Raw genomic sequence first — 17,848 nt, forward strand, 5'->3', positions numbered from 1 at the left:
AGTTTTCCATTGTGTATATTATACACATAAGAAAAACAGTAGCATACCAAACAGTGCACTGGCATTGAGCACCCATTAATTTACCCGTGCCTCAGGAGCAGAATAAATAAGAAAATGAGGAGTTTAATGGTGCATTAGTGAGGAGCCAGTAGAACAGGCCCTGGGCTGTGTTTTGAGCAGGCAACTATTATGAAAACCAACCTGTCACACACTTGAAAGAGCAGACCAGTTGGCATTATACATTGTAATGCAACGTATCCTTAAGAAGCAGACGAAGCACTTTAACTCGTTTATGACACAAATATGCAACAAAGGTGAAGAGGTTAGATGAGCTCACCTATTGGGGGAAATAGTTATTTCAAGGGCAAATTTTTAAATGAGCTTAACAGACAGGATTGCTGTGCATTTGTTGCCATGTTATTTAGGGTCTATACAATGTTACAGTTTCCCCCACATAAAGGATTAGTTATGATATATAGAAATATTGCCTCATTTCATTATATACAACAAACACACTTAATTTTAATGCAACGTCAGGTGACAGCACGTTTTGCTGTGTTTTCACTTACTGTCTGCCAATTAATTCATCTGATTACAGATACATTCTCCACACTTCAGTTATCATATTGATGTTAAAGGAGCAATCTTGAAGACCTCCGTTCCGTCATCTTTGGTGACACCTATGGTGATACATGGTAATTGCAGGTCTGTTTTTGAACCAAACCTGTGCGTTCCATGGAACTCACGTCCCCCTATTACTTGTGATTTTGCAAGGACTTCTATATAATTTCATCAGTGGGTCATAGGCTTAATCACCATTGTGTTACCTCATTCGGTGATAGATTTTGATCTAAAAATAAATTTGGCACTTTGACACAGCTTTTTTTTTGCATATACTTGATTTGACTTATGCTGCCAGGGCAGCTGATGTGCCCCTGATAGATAGAGTACATTTAATCTAATTTTCTCCAGTTTCTTCATTCTGACTCACACACTAACTCTCTCACAAAAAGACAAAACGAGAAAAAAAAAATGGTGACAATATGGGTGATGCTAAGTAAATACATATTTGGTGAGCCAGTTGAATTTCAGAAAATCTATGATTGATTGACTGGTTGATTGGTCAGTTGACTTGGGGTCCTGAAAGCCGGCATGCCTAACACATTTATTGTAGGGTTCTTTATGTAAATACTATTTGTTTATATGGCTCTGTAGAGCCGTAAAGTTTGGTGATGATTCTCAGTAGAGTTGTCACTATGAAAACTCCTTTCACATTACATTTGGCTTCACACATCCTTTTTGCTTCTCACGTGAGAAAGTGTGGGCTGTAGTGTGACTGAACGTAGGTCTGGGTACTACACATGTTTGTTTGGATTTTAGAAAAATGGGAAGGGGGCTGCGAGCCTAAGGTAAACAAATAGTCTGAAACTCCAGGTTATGTGCAGATTGAATAATTAGGACTTTCATTCATCATTCATCACATATTAAGAGAAGATCTGATACACAACTTCCTTCTATAGCAAAGCTGCAAATGTCTAAAATGTAATATGATTGTTATAATATTAGTCTGTTTCCTGCAGCATGAAGAGGAGAGAGAATTGTCTTTGTGTCATTGGTGTAAAACAAACAACCACTCAGATAAAACAGTTTGTACCAAGATCTTAGATCAATTTCTAAGATCTTGGTACAAACCTAATGTTATATTGCCCCTCCATAAAATCCAGAGTCCAGATTATGGATTCACTGTCATCTTTTACTTGTCTGAGTGTCAGACATTTTTCAGTTTCACTGACTAAGATCCCTTGAAATTCCTAAGCTTGAGTGTGGTACTACTGTTGCTGTTTACTTACTACTGACTAGCCTCAAAGGATGTAATTATTCTCAGGTCCAGCTGTTTACTGTTGGCTTGTACTTTGCGATATGATTCAATGACATGATGATCACTATCTCATTTTATTTGGCTAATTACAGAGTAGAATGGTAGCTCATGAATACTGATGATGGAGAGTGCTCACTCATCGTGTTCAGCTTGTGCTAAAATCTGCTCAGGATAAGATCCCAATCACATGGTGTTCTACATTTTTATTAACTCTCCATAAGCTAACAAAATAGCACAAAGACTTGCGTTCACTGAATAATAACAATCACACAGTGATGTGCAGTTTGAAAATGACGTACAATAAAGTTATTATGTGAAGTTTGAGTGTTTGAGTTAAGAGTTATAGATTAATTAAAGGCATCAGTGATACTCTTGATTGCTGCCGCGAACTACATATCAAAGAAAATACTTAAACTGTATTTTATTTTAATGGTAAGCTAAAAAAAAAAGGAGCCCATTAATATGAATTAATATTCAAATGATGAAAAAAGTAACACATTCAGAATACATTAAGAATACATTTTTTTTATATAATTTTTTTTTATGTTACATAATTACTCATTTATGATTTCTTTATTCTTGCCAACATATATCCATCCATCCATTTTCTATACTGCTTATCCGAAGCGGGGGGGCTGGAGTCAATCCCAGCTGACTTCGGGCGAGGGCGGGGTGGACAGGTCGCCAGTCTATCACAGGGCTAACACATAGAGACAAACAACCACACACACACTCACTTACACAATCAACCTAATGTGCATGTCTTTGGACTGTGGGAGGAAGAAGCTGGAGTACCTGGAGGGAACCCACACAGACACGGGGAGAACATGCAAACTCCACACAGAAAGGCCTCAGGCCCGAACCCAGAAACTTCTTGCTGTGAGGCAAGATATATATATATATATATATATATATATATATATATATATATATATATATATATATATGTGAAGTCGTCATTATCACTTCAGTTTGAAAGTTGTAAAGCAGTCAAAGCACTGTTTAATGTATCATCAAATGATTTAAACTTTTTGCTTAATAAGTTATGAACATGATAGAATACTACAGTGAATGTTCTATATGTGCTTTATATTATATAATTAATAGTTGACAAAATTTGTGAATGTTGGTGAATAGACAGTTGGTGTTTTTTTTTTGTTTGTTTTGTTTTTTTATATAAGCCTTCCAGTGTTAAACTGAAAACAAGAATCAGACAATACAGAAAAACAACAATAGTTTATTTTTAACCATATTTTGTGTGTGAACTACAAACTCTGGTCTCTATAATTGATCTCCATATCTTTTAAAGGTCATGAAAGAATGCTTACATGAAAATCAATCTCTTATTCTTTTACAGCATGTTTCTCTTTTTCACTTTTAGAACAGGTTGTTGGCACATGTAAAATCAAAATTTAAAAATTTTTGTTTTTGTTTTGTTTTATTCTCAAAATGTATTTTTATATAAATCTACCACTAGAACAGCATTCCCTCTCAGAAAAAAAACAGAATATGAAAAAAAAAGAATATTGACCAAAAATATTTAGATATCTTACATACATGAGACAGCTCGACTAAAATGCAACAAATTTACCATTTAAATTTTCAGACGATTTACCTCCAACTAAAGGCAAAAGGGGAAGATGGTTACACTCTCTTATTTCAGCTGAGTAGAATTGTGATCCACATCCCACCACAAGGAATTCAAACACATACTAAATGGCACACATCCAGGTCATTCTATGGTTTACAAATGTGCCAGACTCCACAGAAGAAAAAAAACAAAAAAAACATGATATGGGATAATCAGTTATCTCATCGGGTCTGGACTAAGTTCACCTGGGGACCTCATTTTACTTAGTAATCTACCCTCCACATCTGTGTTGTGTGTTGTGCACTGGACATTCAAAGTGAATAAATAAGGTCTTGTGTTAAATGTACTTATCTTGATTATCAAATTATTTTGAAACATATATTAGGTTTCATACGTACAGCAGCACTCCAATTTGCACCCCAAAGGGTATCAAAGCATCCACTGATAATTTCCACTACAGCCTGCATAACTCTTACCCTGGAAAAGGGTAAACAAATCAAATTAAAATAATGCACCCAGGACTAATATTTTGAAATGACCTCTGTATCAGGCAAGATATGGAAAGTAATTTGCTGCTGGGTTTTTATTTAACAGTTTACAGACATGGATTATTAACGTATATAATCTATGCAATTATTGTATTACATAACACAGGAGGACCCCAGGTAATACTAGTCCTGTGGGAATGGGGTTTTAGATAATTATCTTGTTTAATTTCATTCTCTTTTCATATCCTCGACATGGGGTTCTAAGAAGAATTGGTACTGTTACTCATATATTCTCACTAGTACTTGTACTAGTACTAGTACTTATATGCTGAAGCAATAAACTATGGGAAGTAGCCTCTTTGTCTTTTAGGTTGAAACCTGTCTGTTTGAATAGAGAGCACTCGCCTCATGTAGGCTTTAAAGGTGGTTATAAAAGGTTTATGTCCACCTGATGACATTTTTGTGAATTTGGATTTGGTTTGTAATGTGTAACTGTGAACTCTTGTCAAACTGGCTGTTGTAGAGGAGACGCTCAGGGTGAGGCCAGGCAGTATAATTTAGAGTGGCTTTGACCAATGGATAAGCAGGAGGAGGGCACTGTAATATGCATGGTACTATGAACATCACAGCTGCTGAGCTTCACAGTGTTGTGAATATTAAAAGATAAAGGTGAGACCATCATACATTGGAAACATTTGGAGGCAGTGGACCATTACCAGAATTTAAGATCATCTACATTTTTCACAATTTTTATTTTGAATTACGTTAATTCTAATGTACCTATTGGTGGAACTATTTTTGGTGAAATGTATGAGTGTGAAACAAAGTGAGTATACAAATGGACAGCAGAGATGTTGACTATGCAGCAGGAGTAGTTTGCAAAGTTTATGTGGATGGGTTGATACTTTTCTGCTGTGAAAACCAACATTTCCACAGCTGGAATTAAACTGTAACCACCATTAATCCAACCTTTTAAGCCCATAGAGGATGAATTTTTGAAACACACAACTTCCTCTGAATTTTTGGGTGGAGAACCACTTCCAGTTTTCAGGATAGAGGTGTGCATGGTGACTCCACAGACAGTAGATGTCACTCCCTTATGTAACAGTATTTTTATGAGGTATTCTCCTCTGTATAATTCCTTACTCTAACACCTTAATGTATTGTAAAGACAGAACTGAGTGAAGCATGACAATAGCCTGAGCTTTTTATGTATCATACTGTTAGGGGAGCAAAAGCTGCACTAACTTGTCGAAAGTAAACCAGGGGCATGTGACAAATGTCTGCCTAACTCCTTCAATTCTCATGCCTGGCACCATTTTTCATGGTGGGGACTTTGAAATGGTTTCCAGGGTATGGGCGCCTGCAGAGCTGTGTCCATCCAAAGCCCATGGGCACATCAATTAAAATGGAAATTGTGTTGTCCCTAAGGGAGGGGGAGAGAGACAGGTGCAACCCAAACATCTGGTTGATGCCCGATCCCACACATTCACCCCTAAAGCCTCTTGCAGCATAAGCCCTTTCGCTCAGGGCCAAGTCCTATGGTTGGCAGGGGTGGGGTGTGAATCTGGGACTGCCAGGCACAGCCCATGTGGAAATGTGGCCCACAGATGACAGGCAATGTGCTCAGACAGCTGTATAAAGGGTTTATGCTCTTTCTTCAGCTCATCAGTCTGTTTCTGACAGAACTCTATCCTGCAGTACTGCAGATGAGGTAAGGGTCCAGCATGAAAAAGGTGGCTTCAAAGCAATCAGCTTCATATGCAGCAGAACTAAGCACTGTAAAGTAAAGGTGAGACCACCATAATATGGAAACATTTGGAGGCAGTGGACCGTTTTAGAGAATTTAAGATCATCTACATTTTTCACGATTTTTAATTGGAATTATGTTAATTCTATTGTACCTATTAATGCTGCTCCTGTATCATGACCTTCAGAGATCAGAATTGGTCTTTATGCGATTATTGACTTTCTTTATAATAATTATATCTCTGAGAAGGTTGGGATTTGAGTCAAAACAAGTGGAGATCAGTGATAAGAAATTCTATCTTGCATATAAATTAGGAACACAAAGACCTTCATAGATGATCTATAGAATTTAATTTAGCTAGAATGTACTTCTAATAGTGAGCCTTGACTTTTACAATAGAAAAATGCAGGACATATTTCCTTCATTTAGGATTCTCAGTCTATTGATGACAGAGCAGAATGCCTAATATGTATGTGACAGATCTAATTAAACAGTGAAGTATGATCAAATTTCATCACTGACAGTTCTGTCAATCACTGTAAAAATAATGAACGAGAGTTTAATTCATCCCAGTTACAGATGGTCACAAAGATTTCATCACTTAATCCACAGCAGGAGAAAATCACTAATGTGCTCTAGATTCCTTTGTTACATGGGGAAAATGAGGTTACTATCTCATCTGATCCAAAGTCTGCAGTAAGAAAAAAGGAAAAAAGAACAAACAATAATTTGCTTCAAGAGTTTTTCTTCAACAGATCTTCAAACAGAGTTTGAAAGCATATTAGTAAACCAATCCCATGAAATGAGAGGAGGAAAAAAACATGAATTAAGTGCTGAAAAAATAATTGCAGAATACAGTTTTTCTTGATTTAACCACAATAGTTTTTTTCTTAAATAAATAACTTCTGTTTTGTAAAGACACTTTTTGAAACAGTAGACATACCCTAATTCCCAAAGTCATTGAATAAACATAACCAGCCACTGATTTGCCAAACACATGAGTCTATATCTCCATGTCTGAGCCACAGTCCTCACAACCAGTTATCAGTAATGTCCTGTCAGTTATGTCTTGTATGTAATTCCATCAATTTTATGATGTCTCATTTTGAAAAAAAAAAAAAAAAAAGTATTAGATTTGGGTCTCTTGTACATTGTCTTTTGAGCTGGCCCGGATTAACAAAGGTTCGTGCGCTGAGCTGTGTATGGAGTTGATAGTGGAGGCATGGTTATATGCAGTCTTGTAGGTGTTATAGTGGTTGAGGTGCTCATGCTCAAGAGGAGGCAGAGTCAGGTGGCCCTCCATGCCCGGGCCTCCTGTTACACAGTCCTCGTCCACATTAATTATCTCAATAGTACGTGTGGGTGCGTGGTGGTTCTGCTGGTGGTGCTGTTTGCGCATCTTGTAGAAGATAATCAGCATGACAGCTGCCATGAGTGTGATTGCAACAAAGCAGCCAATGATGATCTTGGTTGTTTTCATCACCTCATCCAAGCCGTTTAGTGAGCCCTCCCCACCGAGCTCTGTCACAGGGATCGTGTAAGTCTTCTCTGTGGCACGGGTGGAGAGTGGGGTCCGAAATGTGGTGGTAGTTGTAGAGGTTGGTGAAACAGGCTCCCATGCTCCAGCAGAGGGGGTGGGGCCCCCCTTCTGTTGCACAGTAGTGGTGAAGCCTTCATTATGTGGTGTTTCTATGGTCTCCACTGTCACTGTGGTGAAGTAGCTGAAGCTGCTGTTCTCTGTAGAGGACACATTGAGTGTGGCAGAAGCTGTCGTGTTACCTGCAGAATTACTGACCATACACGTATATGTGCCTGTGTCCTGCATGGTAACATTAGTGAAGTTCAGAGTGCCATCATTCAGCACAGAGATTCTGACCTTGTACGCACCGTGTGTCATGATGGAACCATTGGGTGTAATCCAGCTTACTGAGGTCAAAGAGCTGGCTCTGCATTTCAACTCTGCAGCACTTCCCTCTGTCACATTTAGGTCTGCGGGAGGCTCCACAATAACAGGAGCATAACAGTGAAAGTAGTTCTGGTCCAGCTCGCCAATGTATCGTCCCTTATGGTGGGGAGGTGAGCTGCAGCGGGCACAGCAGCTGGTGTTTGCTGGTACCATTTCCTTAAGCCACCAGCTTAGCCAGAGGATGTCACAGTTACAATTCCACGGGTTGTGGTGCAAGTGCACCCTCTCCAGGTGATGTAAAGGAGTGAAGAGATCATGGGGCAAGAGGGTAAGGTTGTTGTGGGCTAGATTGAGCTCCACTAGTGACTGTAGGTCATCAAAAGAGTTCCTTTCTATAGTCTGGATCTGGGCATGCATCATCCATAGCTTTTGCAAATGGATGAGCCCTTTAAAAGAGCCTGGCCGGATGACAGATAGCTGGTTCCCTGACATCTCCAGTTCATCCAGCTTCACCAGGGGAATAAGGTTGGGAATTTCCTTCAGATTGCACATTCCCAGATTTAAGTAGCGCAGATTGCTCAGCCCTTCAAAGGCCCCCTCAGATATGTAGGAAAGCCGTTTGAGCTCCCCAAGGTCCAACCGCCGTAATGAGGGCACTCTGTTGAAAGCATAGGAGGGAATACTCTCAATGGGGTTATTCCTCAACCAAAGCTCCTTTAGTTTGGACAGGTACTCAAATGCCCCGTTCGGGATGGTGGTGAGGCGGTTATCAAAAAGCTCCAAGGTATTGAGGCTGGCCAGTCCATTGAAGGCACCCAGCTCAATTTTGCGTATGTGGTTTTTGCTCAGCTGTAGGATCTCCAGATGTCTTAGGTGCTTGAAGCTGTCCACCTTTATGACCTGAATGAGATTTTCTTGCAGATTCAGGTAGCGAGTGTTAGTAGAGATGCCATCAGGGACATCCCGCAGGCCTCGGCGGGTGCAGATGACTTTGCTGAACTGGTTACTACAGGAGCAGACAGAGGGGCACGTCTGAGCACGTACCAGCCCTGCCACCACCAGCAGCTGGAGGGCCAGAAGCAGCACAAACAAAGGGTCGGACAAGGCCCGGTTCCACCTAGGACCTCGCATCATCTGCTGCTGCTGAGAGGAGGTCATCTTGTTTAACATTCATAATTCGCTGACTGGTCTTCCACTCTTTTGAAAGAGGATTTGGGCCCACTGGAATGAAATGAGAGACAGAAGAGAGAAGAGATACATTAGATAATTGGATGTATTTGTCTCATGCATGTTTAAGACTTTAAAAATTACCATTGACCTAATCAGTGGTATATAAAACTATTAAAACCGAGCAAAGTATAACTCCAAAATTGTCAAATTTGACCTAATATTCCTTAGATTTGTGTATCTGTTGTAGCCACTAATAATCAGACACACACACAACCATACACAAAAACTCGCAGCCTTGATGTGTCTTATATCCCATTCTGTTTCTGGGCGCACTGTCCTCGCACTCTCAATCTCAGTCACATAAAACAAAATCACAATGAAGCCGCCAACCTCTGTGCTGTATCTCTGCAGGAGGAGGAAGGGAGGGAAGAAAAGCAGCTATGACTGCTGTGTCGTGTGATTTATATTTGAGACGAGGGGGATATAAATAATAAGGAAGCTCGCCACCCACCAGTCCTTCGATCGAGTCAAGATATCTGGAAACGTCTGATTACAACTCACAGTTCCTCAAAGGCACATATGTGACTGGAATGTCAAACAAGTAAGCCAAAATGGGACCAGGGAGTTTGTGCAGCGCTTTATGTGTCAGGCCAGAGGAAACTGTGAAATACAAACGATGTATTCTTTGATTAAGACTTAGTGTGTGCAAGAAAAATGATGCTATGGCAGTTATGTGTGAATGAATGACAGATGTTTATTCGACCAATTCAGTATATGTTATCTTGTTGTTTTCTACTCATTAACCAAAGTATTCCACAAAGTTTTTGAATCTTTTCGTGGTTGCACAGTGATTAAAGAATGGCTAAAGAAGGTATCATTTGTTCAGTATAGAAAAATCACGAGACAGCAAAGTCACAAAACAAATTGTGGAACTAAAACTAAAAATAAAAACTTTCACAAATTTCACCTGAAAAGCAAAACACACTTACAAGCACACTCTTAAAACCAATGATGCTCTTACATTAATTGAATTCATAAAGACAGCAGCGCAATCTTTATCGGTCATAAATCACTACTAGTGAACACTATACCACTGAGCTGGAACTTCAAATTGAATTAAAAGAGTTTTATAGAGACAGCTGAGAAAAATTAGTTTCTTGAATAAATTTATAGAAGGCTTTAAATATCTAATAATAAAAACCAGCCCTACTGTGGAAATAAAGATTCATGAAGAGGCAATGTGTAACACGACTAATGTGTTGACTGCCTTATTAGTATGACAGAGTATGACACACCTGAGTGACTTCACCGATTTATTGTTCAAACTAGATTATAGCAGCAGCGGTCACTAACTAATACCAAGAGTTATTGAGGTGTGTGAATGCTGAGATAGGTAAATCATCACTATTTGAATAGGGCAATGACAGACTCAACAGCCTTTTGTTTATCTTATAGTTGTCAGAATTCAATGGTACACATTAGTTTTCATCAATGTCTCAGTGAAAGACAGGGAAACACTCTGTGCAGGTCGGAAGTGAGTCACGGAACTAGCACAGATAAAGAGAAACATTTATAGAGTCTCTAATCTCCCTGACCTGAATGTTTTTGAATGTGGGTGGAAACTGCAGCACGCTCAGCAAATCAATGTGAACATGAGAAAATGTGAACTTCACATAGAACGTGCTAGATTTACAACCTGAAGAGAAATGACAGTGATGAGCACTGATCTGCCAAGCCGCCTGTGCTGTTAAGCTGCAAGTAGCCACAGTAAATCCCAAAATTTGTCATGAAGAGAACTTTGGCTGTCACATAAATAAATTTTAATCTGAACAGAGTAATCAAATGAGCTCTGAGAGACAAGGGTTCTCTTGGGACATGTTTGATTACAAAAAGTGAAACAGCTGTCAAATTTAAGTAAGGTAATCAAAAATAAACATTGCTATTCATAGTCATTGAATCAGATGTCACCGACACTTTGAGTTTAGAATACACAATGTTTGTCTTTTTAAAAGGATAAGGGTTGCTGTAAATAGATAAGAATGCCTTTCTTTTCAACGTGGATGTGTAAAATACTGCTTATGAAGACATCAAACATTAGACAGCTCAAAGAGGAATTATAGAAATATTTGAGAAATAATATACAACAATGTGCTGTGACACATGCACAAAACATAACAAAAAAAGAAAAAAAAATGCAACCTCACTTTTGCAGCGTAACAGCATTAACATGGCAGCTGACTTCTGAGCAGAATAGAATAAATCAGCTACAAGACTGCTGTTGTGGGATTACAATATTTCCTGCTTCTATACAATATGTTCAACACAGACTAATCTGCAACAGAAAGCTCTTCACTTTAGAATGTCAAGCTATTACAGTAACTACTGATTAATTGCTTGATTACTGAGTCCATTAATTCTTCAATTACAAAATTCAAATTCCAAGCAGCCAAAGCCTGAGGGTAGAGAAAGAGTGTGTTTTCATGCAGGGCACCAGGCAAATGTGACAGGGATCACACCAGGCTGAAAATCACATTCCATTATGGCGACTTTAATTTGTTAGGAATTAAAACCTTTGCACAAAACAATTAACTATGGTACAGTCTGAGTTTTCTGCTTCCATGTTCTTCAGACACTGTCAGAAATTTTTCAGGCATATTTGTCGTACGCAGTTATATTTCAGTCAGTGCTTTTTCAAGGTCAACTAGAAAATATGCTTCACAGTTTGTGACTAACTATCCAGGGGATAAGGAATCCCTGGATCTTATGCAGTATTTACTCATCCTCCTTTTCAACAGATCAAAACTTGAAAGGACATAAACAACGAGTCAACAGGACAGAATCCAAATTATGGCAGCGGAGAAAGATGAAGTTGGTTTACCAAGCAAAACAATACAGTCTGATGCTGACAATGAAAGCAGCAAAATTGGATTTATGTGGTGCAGTGAAGGAATTAGATGAAAAGAGATAAGGAAAATGAGATTAAGAAAAGAATGCATTTTTAAACTTTTGTCCTAACAGATTATCAACTGCCAGCTGTCTCTTTGTCTGGTAGCAAGAACTAAAGCATGGCCCAGATTAGCAGGGCGGCAGACAATTAAAGAGCAAGATCTGCAACATTTCTGAATTAATTGCTGGTTTATGAAATGGAAATAATTCATACTGAAGAAATTATACAGAGAAACACTCTACATGGCTACATACAGCTGTTTAGCAGCAAACCATCTTAAATGACAAAAAAAAAACAAACAAACAAAAAAATTCTTCTACACACATTGTGTCAAACGATACAAAGAGGTTCCCAAAAGTTATTCTTGCTCGTCATTATTGTAGGCCTGGGTTTCCAAATAATGCAACTCAAATATTAGCAAACCTGAGAACAAAGAACATCAGTATGTTTTGGATTTAACAGATACATGTGTATAACATTGTGTCATCAGCATAAAAAAATATATGTGATATATGGGAATAGAAATGGACTGGATGAATATAGAAAGACTTAGTTTAAAAAAGAGTTTTACTAAACTAATCTTACTGGAGTATAATGTTATTACAACATATACAACTGCAAACTTTTTTTCTGGTATTTAATATAATTGTAGGTAAGCAGCAACTTCTGTGAGCAAGACTACTGAAGATAGATGGGTCATTTGTTGATACATTTCAAAATGTATTGAACTTATCAAAATAGTGCATTTACACATGTAACTCCAAAGAATCATATGGGAAACATTACTCCTGACATCAGTTTGTAGTTACATCAGTCACTTTACTTGTTTTCCCACAAACCTTCCCTTAGGATTTGCAGTCAGAACACTCAAAGGTAACCAACGGGAATTAACATTGGCAGCCACAGAAACAAGAATCCTGTCTTTTTGCATGACACAACTAATCAATACTCATACTTACATCATAAATATACCAGCTTATCTTGCAGCTACTTCTCAGCTCTCCTTGTCATCCAGAGTATGTACGCACTCTTTACAATGACCACACAGTCTTCACACAGTTGCATCTAACAATAAATAACACACACAAAAAGCTTGTGATTTTAACCCGAACAAGACTGTCACTTTTAAATATTGTGTAAATCATCTCTGTGAAATTCATACACGATGCTGAGAAATATTATTACTTTTAGTTTTGAAAATACAGAGTAATATAGCTGGCGGTCTCATGTTTATGGTTATAGAGTATCTGCCTTAGGAGGAGCCCGTGAGCCTCCCATAATGTCAGAGGTGTATTTTTCATAGATAAGACATTTAACTTGTGAAAGTCCCATGTTTCATTATACCATTCTTTTATTTTTTATGGCTGAATGCAGGGTTGCAAGTCTGTGACTGGTTTCCAGTGCACACGGTGTGCTCAGTCCTTTTCATGAGTACTGTAATTCTGGAGCCTGTATCGTATTTTTTGCATTATAAATCAGCCAGAAAAGGCAGGATGAATTATTTAGCAGGGCTACAGGAAATTCTAGTGGGGCTAAAGTCCCCTAAAATAGGTCTGGTGTTGCCGCTGCTTGGCAAGAAGCACTGAGTGATTTCCTTCTGCTCTCTTTCCACGGTCAACAAACATTTTCTGTCTTCAGCCTTCAGAAACACATTCAGAGCTTCATTTGAAAGGTGAGGAAAGTGAGAGGGGACTCGCTTGATGCTTTCTTCACTCAGTTAATGCTCGAGTGCCCGCTGATTATGAACTTTTTAGTGAAGAGTGACTGACAGAGGCTTTGGCTTTCACACTGCATGGCATGGAAGGAGAAGGATGATGAGAGATTGTAGAGTGAGAGACGTGTGACACAGAGGCACGTTGACATGAATGCTATTCTTGAGAGAGAGAGAGAAAGAGAAGCAGAGAGAGGGAGAGATTAATGAGATATAAATCAAATCAGGTCACTTCTTGATAATGGCAGAAATCTTGCAACAGCTCCAAATATAAACCAGAATCCTTTATGGATTCCAGTGTGGGAGGGATACCCACCACATGCATCATAAGCCTTCTCCTCATTCCCTTCTCTCCAACCTCGCAGCATATACACCCAGAACACATCATGACTAGTGCAATGAACAGATTAGATGAAGGTAAGCCTCTGTATGTCAGTTATCATGTTGCCATGTAGTCATATTTTGCATGCAGTGTTTTGTTACAGTTTATCTTAAGCTGTATTTTAGTATTTTATTATTTCACTGGGGTAATGATGGGACACAGCATCCTCCCCTTGAGCCAGTGTCAGTGGCTGCTGTGTATCTGCTGAGACAGTCGTGTTAATGTTGTAAAGCTGAAAACAGCGTGTCACTCAGTATGACTCAACTGCTTTGCTTCTCTATTTGTAATTAAAATCTTCTAGATGACACAGTTTTCCAGCCTTAGAATCTAATTTAAAAATATCATCACAATTATGCATAAATGTCACTGATTGGTTGCTTTTACTGACAACAACTAAAATAATGAGAATTATTTATTGTATAAGGCTAATAAACCTATGATCTTGTATTTCTCTTTTGTTTGTTTATAATACTCCATCTCTTTATTTATTGGTCTTTTGTGTATTTATTTGTCTCTATAACACTTAACAATAATTTCATTTAAAGCCCGCAACATGACCATTTGTGCTAAAGTAATTTATTTCAAATGACCTCCTGCAGCTCTCAGCATCATATATAACTTCTTTCTTAAGGTAGATTTCAATAACACACAGCGCAAAGCAAGTATTTCTCAGAAAAAGTAAAGTTCTCAAGTAAAGCTCTTTTCCCGCACAAACACACATTAATAATTAAATGTTTCATCTGCAGACAACCTCTTGATCTGATTCACATTGCACCAACTACCTACATGTATAAACACATCAGCGAACTTGCTTAGCATGCTGGATATTATTTGCAGATGATCAGCGAATATGTACTAATTAAGCCAGAGTACTGCAACTGACCAATCACTGCAAAAAGCGACTGTGTATGATTTGATACTGGCCTTTCACTGAGCGAGAGACACAGAGGGGATATCTTCTCAAAGTAAATGAAATTAAATTTCTGATACCATGCTCATTTGGTAATGAACTACTTACAGATATAATTTCAATACCATTAACAGCAATATCTGAACCTTTTAGGGGCATTCATGTTCATTATTTACTGCACTCGCAAGCTGTTTGACCGCTGCAAAATGTAAATGAGCTGTTTATGTAATAGCGCACATTCATGATTAGTTCTTCTTCTCTTTGTCTCTACCTTTGCACTGTCTGGTTTGTATCTGACTATTTCCTGCCTCTCAGTGGAGTTCCGCAGATGAATCAATGAAAATATAGTATTTGTTCAGTTTTCACTAGTTTACTATCAGGTAATTCAAACCCTAACCACATGTGCCAGCATTGGCTTTAAACTCATCTAATAGCGTAATAGGTTTTAAGTCTATCATACATAACACATATATCTATCTTGCCTGTATATTACACAGTTACATGTATTTCACTGTAAGTACAATATTCAGTACTGTATGTACAGAGACACTCTCAAATCCCATTATGCATGGCTGTGTATGATTTGTGGAGTGTATTCCTTTTTGCCCACAGCTTAACAGATCAATGCACTGATTTTAAGCCACCATGTAATAAAGTGTCTGTAGCTCTTTTTCAGTGTCTTTTGTTTTAACCAGCCAAGTGAAACAGACATGCCAAGTACTTTGAATTGGTACTAACTAGCCAAGTGTGACAAACTGACAGCTGCTCCCCTGCCCACAGCCTGACATCCTTCCATTCGCAGCTTGTCTATCTCAAACATAACAAGATGGTGAAATTAATTTGATTCCTCTAACAAACACTAATTTAACAAACAAGTATCACATGAAAATTTATGAGGAAGTTACTGTAGAAATGAAACAGCCCCTGTTAGAACCCCTTTTTTGCGTTATTATCTTTATAAATCAAAAATAAATAAATAAATAAAACAGTCTTATTTAAATCCAACAGCTAGCTATATTTCAGGATAACTCGTTCATTGTGATGTGGAGTCCATGCCACATGAAATTAAAGAAAAGAGCATAATGTAACATACAGCAAAAAGAAATACTTAGGAAATATTACTTCAGCCCAATTTGGTAAGGAAGTATTTCTCTAGGGTAGATTCAATTATGCAAATATACTCATATTAATCAATTATTTTAATCCCATAAGTGTGTCACTTTTCTCTTGTTTCTTGACAAACGCAGTGTATCTCTGCAGTCCTGTGATTCAGGTGCTGTGTTTCCTGTTCTTTATTTCACCTCTTAATGGCATCATTGAGTTCTTTATGACACTGGGAGAAGCAGAAAGGGATTTTTTCCCCCCAGCTCATTAACAGCAACACACAGCCCTACTTGGAAACCTATACAAGGAAGGAACAAAGAGAAAAAAGCAAGCAGGATGTAAGCGCATCTAATGAGCTGTTGTAATGCCAGCTACAAGTAAACATTCTGTCTCAGCTGGTCTGCCTGGAAATTAATTTATATGCAGTGAGCTACCACACATACTTGGGACCATGACATCACAGCTCTCTTCTTACTATAAAAGCACATCAAGTGACGTTCAGAAACAGACTTTTTAGTTGTTTGCAACTCTTGAAACCAAATGATCTGATATCAGCATGGGACAAAAGAGCTCTGCCCTTGTTAACAGTGTAGATTTAGATGGGAAATGTGGGGTCGAGGAAGGAGCATAACACACAACAAAGGTCTCCAGTCAGAATACAACCACTGATTTTATGTTATTATTACGATATATATATATATCTCTACAGTCACACAATAAACTAGTGACTGACTGATGCATTCATCCAGCTGTTTGTTGGACTATGTTACTTTGAAAAATTTACGTGAACTTATTTGAATTTTAAGTGTCTGAAGAAAAAAATTCATAAGATCATTTTGCATGCGTAGTTCTCACCCTGAAACATTTATGCCTGTGTGATGTTTAACAATACTCTACATAACTGTCAGAGTTACAATAATGACAATGGTCACACAATATGGGCAGGCTGCATGCAATGAGACACTCAAATCCTTATGTTGAACCAAATTTAAGAAATGGAAAACATTCAATTAATTATAAAGCTAAACGCCTATTACTCTCTTTTTAAATAATAAAAAATCATTATCATCATCATTAAATATTATTAAAATACAGAATCTGTGTATTGTCCATTTCCACAGTTATAATAGATAACAAATGTCTTCAATGGAAACGTCCACTCTCGCATGTGCACTGGAGGTTTCAATTTCCTGCACAACATGAATGTAAGTTTCTCAGTGGAAAACAATTTGATTCAGACTCAGCACAATAAAGGCTAAACATCTAAGTAAAGTAACAATAAGCAAAACTCATTCTAAGAGGAGGGGGGCTTTTGAGTTTTCAGTCTTGTTTGAATAAAGCACAATAGATTTGAGATGATCTAACCTGAATGAAAAGAGCACATCAGAGTCACTGAAATACTATGACTGAAACCCAACTTCAAGCGCTTTGTTATTTTCACTCTTTCCAGTGTCTGCATTAAGTTCAAAATGTGAATCACAACATTTTGTCACCTCGTGAGTGAAGGATTACCTGCCAGTTTCTATTTCCCTCAGTGCTTCTCTATGCAAACAATATCTCTCTCTTTACAGTGACGCATCTTTCTCTATTTTTGAATGAGGTCTTTGTTGGTGATGATGCTTCACTTGTGAGTCAACGTTCTGGTATGTGCTAGAGAGAGTAGTGTGTCACCACAGCATGATAAGGATGGTGTATCATTACTGCAGGGCATCACACTTGCTATTCAGGTGCGGGCCAGTTCTACACAGAGACAGAGCAATTGGCCTCCCCCTTGGTCAGAGGATGACCCCCGGAGGGACACATTTTCCTGATAAATGAGCCACAGTAATTTCAATTGGCCTCAAGTGCCCAATCAGAAGCTTATCGCCATCCACTGTCACATGCAAGGATACATACACATGCATCTGCATGAACTGATACACACACACACACACATACACTCTCAAGTATGGATATGTACATTTTGACACTGATTAATATACACAAATGCAAATCAATCAATCAATCTAT

The 17,848-nt window shown here is 38.2% G+C and overlaps 1 protein-coding gene across 1 annotated transcript in view; it reads right to left on the bottom strand.

Annotated features, from left to right (window-relative positions):
* Positions 1–3,096: 3,096 nt before the first annotated feature.
* The window catches only part of lrrc4ca (leucine rich repeat containing 4C, genome duplicate a), a 49,855-nt gene continuing 35,103 nt past the window's right edge, over positions 3,097–17,848 (bottom strand). Inside the window, exon 3 of the mRNA XM_071503170.1 lies at positions 3,097–8,835. Within this exon, the coding sequence (XP_071359271.1) occupies positions 6,838–8,784 (1,947 nt within the window). The 5' untranslated portion in view covers positions 8,785–8,835 and the 3' untranslated portion in view covers positions 3,097–6,837. The remainder of the gene's footprint in view (positions 8,836–17,848) is intronic.

The sequence above is a fragment of the Trachinotus anak genome, unplaced genomic scaffold (assembly GCF_046630095.1).
Source record: "Trachinotus anak isolate AG129_WGS33_773 ecotype Australia unplaced genomic scaffold, CSIRO_AGI_Tana_v1 ptg000002l, whole genome shotgun sequence".
NCBI lineage: Eukaryota > Metazoa > Chordata > Actinopteri > Carangiformes > Carangidae > Trachinotus > Trachinotus anak.